The 7,005-nt window shown below is 59.4% G+C and overlaps 1 protein-coding gene across 1 annotated transcript in view; it reads left to right on the plus strand.

Moving 5' to 3' along the window:
* Positions 1–4,840, plus strand: part of SLC6A8 (solute carrier family 6 member 8) — an 8,712-nt gene extending 3,872 nt beyond the window's left edge. The window contains exons 5-13 of the mRNA XM_039866946.1: positions 917–1,051; positions 1,134–1,237; positions 1,326–1,450; positions 2,019–2,131; positions 2,214–2,351; positions 2,431–2,533; positions 2,629–2,729; positions 2,812–2,982; positions 3,352–4,840. Of these exons, the coding sequence (XP_039722880.1) occupies positions 917–1,051; positions 1,134–1,237; positions 1,326–1,450; positions 2,019–2,131; positions 2,214–2,351; positions 2,431–2,533; positions 2,629–2,729; positions 2,812–2,982; positions 3,352–3,492 (1,131 nt within the window). The 3' untranslated portion in view covers positions 3,493–4,840. The remainder of the gene's footprint in view (positions 1–916; positions 1,052–1,133; positions 1,238–1,325; positions 1,451–2,018; positions 2,132–2,213; positions 2,352–2,430; positions 2,534–2,628; positions 2,730–2,811; positions 2,983–3,351) is intronic.
* Positions 4,841–7,005: the final 2,165 nt, after the last annotated feature.

Genomic DNA, 7,005 nt, shown 5'->3' on the forward strand with positions numbered 1-7,005 from the left:
TCGAGGCAGTTTTGGTCTGTGCCGGGATCCCCCGATGCTACGGGGGAGGTGCCCGGGCTTGGGTCTGAGGGGTGGGACGGGAACCTCAATCCAGGCCACTTGATCGCCACCCCATGGCTGCTTCCCTACCCTCCCCTTCCAGGCCCAGTAACCTTCCCTAGTGAGGGGCACAGACGCAGGCAGCAGCTGCCCCTTTCCCTCATCGGGGTCCACGTCCCCGCCTCCCCTCCCAGTTCCTCTCTACTCCTCACTCACCATCTGAGTCTGTCCGGAGGGTCTGGGTGCACCTGCTCTATCACTGTCTGTCTCCCATGTCCGGCCCAGAGGGCGGTCTAGACTCTTGCCTTCCCCAGAACCTCCCCATCAGGTTCGGGAGACGAACGTGTGAACAGAAGCATAATGACAGTGTGCTGAGGGCTGTGGGACATGGCTAGGTCCCTGGAGGGCTGGCTCATTCCCAGCAGGGTCCGCGGAGTAGCCTCTTCCGAGCTGGCAGCCCGGCTTGGACCAGAGGCAGAGGCCTTTGCCGTCCAGCCACTTTCGCCTCTCTGTTTCTGGCCGGACCACTAATTCCAGCTACCAAGGACCCTGCCTCTCTACAGATGACCTGGAGTCCCATACGGGAGGCATGGGACCCGCCCCCAGGCTGATGTCCCACTCCCTGCCCGGGCCGGCCCTGCCTCTGCAGCTGGCCTGTGCTTGCCGTGGGGCTGCCGGAGCCTCAGACGAGCACCTGGCTTCCTTTGGGAGGAGCCCCGGCTCTGAGGCCTAGAAGGGGGGCTGCTGGCTGGCCTCCACCCTCACCTCTGTACACACTGTCCTGTGGCGGGGGACCGTGGCCTGCCCCTCTCAGGCTGGGGGCCTCTAAGGGGGTGGCAGGTACTGCAGGGCCCCTCTAAGCATCCTGGCCCCCCAGATCGTGTACTTCACCGCTACGTTCCCCTACGTGGTCCTCGTCGTGCTGCTGGTGCGTGGGGTGCTGCTGCCTGGCGCTTTGGATGGCATCATCTACTATCTCAAGCCTGACTGGTCTAAGCTGGGGTCTCCTCAGGTAGGTGGAGGTGGTGGGGCGTAGATAGGGGAACTAGTCCAACAGGACCACGCACACCTATTCTTTCCCGGTCCATCTCCAGGTATGGATAGATGCCGGGACCCAGATTTTCTTCTCTTATGCCATTGGCCTGGGGGCCCTCACGGCTCTGGGCAGCTACAATCGCTTCAACAACAACTGCTACAAGTAAGCACCCCTGCCCTGCCCTTCTCCGCCCACCCACGGGCAGCAAACAGGCAGCTTAACCAGCCCTCTCCATCCCCTCTGTCCCCAGGGACGCCATCATCCTTGCGCTCATCAATAGCGGGACCAGCTTCTTTGCTGGCTTTGTGGTCTTTTCCATCCTGGGTTTCATGGCCGCGGAGCAGGGCGTACATATCTCCAAGGTGGCAGAGTCAGGTAAAAAAGAACCGCCCTGGGCTCCAGCCCGGCTTCCAGAGCAGCAGCTGCTGTTCTAACGTACCACGTACGTGAACGCACACAAAAATAGACATTCTGAGAAATAAGACAAAAATTCAAACTCAACTTGTCGCATCGCTCTGGGCCAGAGGCAGGCCTGGATGAGCAGCTGCGAGGCACAGCTGTTCCAGCCAGCTCAGGTCTGGAGCCTTGCGGGGAGCCTCAAGCCCCTAGCCATTCATCTCCAGGGGACTCAGGGTATGTTCTCACATTCGCCAGTGTTTGCAGAGGGAAAGGAAGGCCTTTCTGGGGTCAGTGGTGACCAGAAGTACAAATCTCACACCCCACTCTTAAGGGCGGAGGTCTGCCGAGGACCTGCGGGAGCCTTCCAGCCCCTGGTGTGGCACATCCATAGGAACTTAAGCAGCCCAGCAGTGCCTTGACACAAGGGGAAAGGCCCTTGGCCACAGGGTGTCCCGGCACGGTCCACTGTTCTGGTACCACAGGGCAGGGATGGGGTGGGTGGGCACAGACCACAGGTATCCACATGCTGCCCCTTCCCCCCTAGGGCCTGGCCTGGCCTTCATCGCCTACCCCCGGGCTGTCACGCTGATGCCCGTGGCCCCACTCTGGGCCGCCCTGTTCTTCTTCATGCTGCTGCTGCTGGGCCTCGACAGCCAGGTTTGCAAGGGGGACAGGACTGGGGGCTAGTGGGGAGGGCCTGTGGGTGGGCAAGGGGCGCAGCCTGAGTGCCTGGCCACAGTTTGTAGGTGTGGAAGGCTTCATCACAGGCCTGCTCGACCTCCTCCCGGCCTCCTACTACTTCCGTTTCCAAAGGGAGATCTCCGTGGCCCTCTGCTGTGCGCTCTGCTTTGTCATCGACCTCTCCATGGTGACCGAGGTGAGTGGGAACAGGGTAGGGGCTGCCCTTGGCCTCCAGCTGCTGTCTGCCACTTGCCCTGACCTGGCTCCGTCCCCAGGGCGGGATGTACGTCTTCCAGCTGTTTGACTACTACTCAGCCAGCGGCACAACCCTACTCTGGCAGGCCTTCTGGGAGTGCGTGGTGGTCGCCTGGGTGTATGGTAGGTCTGGGCCAAGGGATAAGCGGGGCTATGGCATGGGACAGGGCGGGGTGGCGGGTCTCTAGCTCCAGCCCTCCCGCCTCACCTCACCGTAGGAGCTGACCGCTTCATGGACGATGTGGCCTGCATGATTGGGTACCGGCCTTGCCCTTGGATGAAATGGTGCTGGTCTTTCTTCACCCCGCTTGTCTGCATGGTAAGGGCCAGACAGGCTGGGCCGGGCCGGCGGGGGGGGTGCCAGGGGCCAACAGCTGAGCCCGGCCGGATTCCCTCCACAGGGCATCTTTGTCTTCAACGCCGTGTACTCCGAGCCACTGGTCTACAATAACACCTACGTGTACCCGTGGTGGGGCGAGGCCATGGGCTGGGGTCTTGCACTCTCCTCCATGCTGTGTGTACCCCTCCACCTGCTGGGCTGCCTCCTCACGGCCAAGGGGACCATGGCTGAGGTCAGTTCCCCGATGCCACCCTTCCCTTCTGTTGGGTCACGGCCTTACATCCAAACTGCCCATTCTCCCACCCACCAGACCCGGCCATTGAGCCAGAAGCCTCGGGGCCAGCTTGGGCAGGGGCTGGGTGGAAGGAAAGCTGGCCCTCCGGGGCCTCGGCTTGTGGAAGGGGGAGGAGAGGCCTGTTGCTGGCTTCCGGTGTCACAGCCACACAATCCTGTCTCCTTGGTGCAGGGCGTGGGGCCCGGTCAGTGTCCTGGGAGGAGCAGCCCTGGGCCCTGAGTGGGTGGCAGGTGGTAAGAGTGGAAAGAGGAAAAGGACAAGCGGGTGCCCCTCCCCAGGTGCTCACCAAGTCCCTCTGTCCTGCAGCGCTGGCAGCACCTGACTCAACCTGTCTGGGGTCTCCACCACCTGGAGTACAGAGCTCAGGACTCGGATGTCAGGGGCCTGACCACCCTGACCCCAGGGGCCGAGAGCAGCAAGGTGGTGGTGGTGGAGAGCGTCATGTGACAGGCAGCTGGCTCCCTGTGCCAGCTCTCCCTCTTGTAGCCATAGCAGCCCCTGCTTTAGCACCCCACCCCTCCAGGGGCTTGCCTTTCCCTAACACTTTCGGGGTCTGCCTGGGGGGGAGGGGAGGAAGCACCGAGAGTGCTTATAACTAAAATAACTTTTTCCATTTTTAATAAAATGCCAAAAATATCACAACCCACCAAAAATAGATACCTCCCCCCAACCAAGCCTGGTGCTCACGGCAACACAGGCCCTGCCACCTGCCCTCCCCCTAGTGCCCGCTGCTGACGCCACACCCTGCCCCGACACGCCCGCCTTGCCTGCCTCTCCAGACTCTGCCCAACACACCCCGGGGTGGCCCCTCACCCCAGAGGCAGCAGTGGCAGCTTGGGGAACAGGAGGGGAGGAGGGTGAGGGAGGGGCAGCAGAACCAAGGTGAGTATTTCAACCGGGCTAGACCCCTCTCCCCATTCCTACTCTAGAAGCTTAGAGAGCCAGCCAGCAATGGAACCTTCCGGTTCCGGCGCCAATTGCCACCAATATCAATTTTGTGAGCTTGTGTGTGAGTGCATGTGTGCGTGAGTATGTAGGGCATATATAGATCTCTATCTCTTAGCAAAGGTGAATACCAGGTGTAAACTGTGCCTGTGGGCAAATGAGGCTTGTATTTTGCACATTTTATAAAAACTTGAGAGAGATTTCTGCTTGTATATTTCTAAGGAGAAAACAGCCCTGAGGTCCCTCTCCTTGCCGCTCCTGTCCCTTTCGGCCCTACCTTACTCCTCTGACCCCAGCCAAGGAGTGTGAATTTATAGATCTAATTTTCATAGGTAAAACAAGAGCTTCGAGCTGTCGAGTGTGCGAGTCTGTCGTGTGGGTATGCATGTGTAGTCCCCGGCCCCAGACAGGTGGAAAAGTACACGGTAGGGGCCTTGAGGGGTGTCCCCGCACTGCCTCTCTGCCCACAGGTGTTGGGGTGAGTAGATGCGGTGTTCTGTCCCAGGGCTGCTCACCTGGCGTGCTCAGGCTTGCCCATCCCCTGCCCCCTGGGGGGGTCTGAGGGGGGGCACCAGCCAGGAAAGGGATCCAGCTTGGCTCCCACCTGCGAGCTTAAGGCTGATGCGCTGTCCACGTCTCAAGTCTTCTGTGTAGCAGCTTCCCTTAACCCCCCTTGGCGTCACATCCAATCCCGAGACAGCCGCAGAGTGGACCTAGAAAGCCTTCCCCACACCCTGACATCAGCTGGAGGGGTGGGGCTGGGCGAGGGGGTGGGGGCAACGGGGACATTCTTACTGTGCTAAAAGCCACTGCAAACATAGCAATAAAAACATGTCATTTTCCAAAGCTGGTTCCTGCTCCACCTCTGCTTGTCTTGAGGGGGGAGGAGTACGGGCCTGGAGGTTTCGGGGGAGGCCTCCCCACCTCGAGCTGCTTCCTTGAGCAAGTATTTGTTCTAAGAGCCTCAGCACCCCACACCGTTCGGGAACTGGGAATAACAGCAGGGAAGGAAGCCGGCAGAGTCTTTTCCCCCTGGGGAGAGTTTAACAGTTTGGGAAAGAGGAACATGCCGAGCAGGGCAGGTGGGCACAAGGTTGTGGAAGGTGAGTGGGAAGTCACGAGTGCAGAGACTTTCCAAAGGTTGCCCAAATGCCACAGCGAACAGATGATTTTCCAAGATAGAGGCGGCGAGAGGTAGGTGAGGTGAGAGCTGGGGAGGTGGGGGGAGGCTGTGGCAGAGCCCGGGGAAGGTGGGGTTCACCGAGACCAGGACGCTAGCAGAGCACGAGAGAAGTCTTTAGATTAGAGACCAGCTTGCCAGGTGGAGCCAACAGGGCTTTGAGGTGGCTGCGATGCAGAGCTGGGACGAGTTGGGGAGGCTCCAAGAAATTGAGCCTCCGCACCTCAAAGGGTGGCATTACCAGGCCATGCCAGAGAGACAAGGAAAAAGGTTTGGAGGGGATGGCGGTGTCGTCTGAGTGGAGACCTCCAGCCGGCAGCTGGACGAGGAGTCTGGACCGGAAAAAGCTTAGAAAGTCCTCAGCACATGACGATGGCCCCGAAATCCTCGCAGCTGGACAAGCTCAGCAAGGGCGGCCCGTGGGTGTAGAGGAAGAAGTGGCCCAAGCACTGAGCCCTGGGGCCCTGGGACGCCCAGAGGCGGCAGAGAAGGGGAACGGGCAGTGGAGATAGGAGGGGCAGCCAGCGGGGTAGAAGGGACCCCAAGGTGCCAAACTGGTCCTGGAATGTGAGGAACCACTGCCCCTGCTCCAGGGGGTCGGGGTGATCGGCTCTGTCAGGTGCTGCTGCTGGTTAAGGGAAGGCCCCCATCCCCGAGAACTTTGGCTGGGTCTGGCGACAAGATCATGGAGACCTGGACGAGAGAAGTTTGGCAGGCGAGGGTGGGGGTGTGCAAAAGCCTGACTGGAGTGGGATTAAGGGGTGGAAGCAACCCAAATTTCCACCCACAGAAACGGAGGGACACAACATCTGGCCTATCCATACAGTGGAATATTATGCAGCCTTATAAAGGAAATTGTGACACACACTGCAACACGGATGAAACTTAATGACGTGAGGCTGAGTCAAAGCAGCCAGACACAAAGACACTGTTATGATTCCATTCTATGAGGTCCCTAGAGGAGTCAGATTCATAGCGACTGAGAATAAAATGGTTGGTTGCCAGGGGCTAGGGGAGGAGGATGGGGTAAGTGCTGAATGGGGACAGACTTTCGATTTTGCAATCCGGGGATGGACAGTGGTGATGGATGCATAACGATGTGAATGTTCTTGATGTCACTGAACTATAACCTTAAAAATGGTTAAAACGGAAGTTTTAGGTTACATGGTTTTTACGACTTAAAGAAGGGGTGGGGGAAGAACTGGAGACAATGAGTCCATTCATGTCCTTGTGGGCAGGACCTCAAGCATAAGAGGCTTCAGCCTTAGGTGACAGCATGGTGCTCCATGCAGTCACAGGAAAGTGGGCAGGGTCAGGCGTGGGTGCAGGGCATGGCCAGGGCCAGCCCAGCCACCAGCTGTGGGAAGCCTGTGGGAGGCAAGGTCCGGGAGCCTGGTACTCACTCTGGATGCCAGCCTGGGCAGATGGGAGGGGGTGGCAAGGCATAGTCCCCCTAGTTAGGAAGGGCTCTAGCCCTCTACTACACAGCCGGCGGCAGGCTCTGGCTTGTGGTTGCTATCCTACCCCGATGGTCATCAAGAACCTGGACAGAGGACAGTTCCCCAGAGCTTGGGAAGGCCTTTAGAGCCTGTGCTGGCATGCAAGGAAGCGCCTCCCCAGGCTCCCCAGCAAGCTAGGTCCCTGCAGGACGCCTGACAACCCGCTCTTCCAACCCATCCTTCGTCCCACCCTTCTCTTAAAGGCTTCTTAACTCTACAAACCCTCAGCTCTCGCCACACCCACAACTTCCAGAACCCTATGTGCTGGCAGCTCCCAAATCTCCAGCCTGGCTGGCTCTCCTGGGGTGAAAAGGTCCCTCTGAGCCCTGCTCCCCG

Source organism: Pteropus medius, unplaced genomic scaffold, assembly GCF_902729225.1.
Source record: "Pteropus medius unplaced genomic scaffold, Ma_sr-lr_union100, whole genome shotgun sequence".
NCBI lineage: Eukaryota > Metazoa > Chordata > Mammalia > Chiroptera > Pteropodidae > Pteropus > Pteropus medius.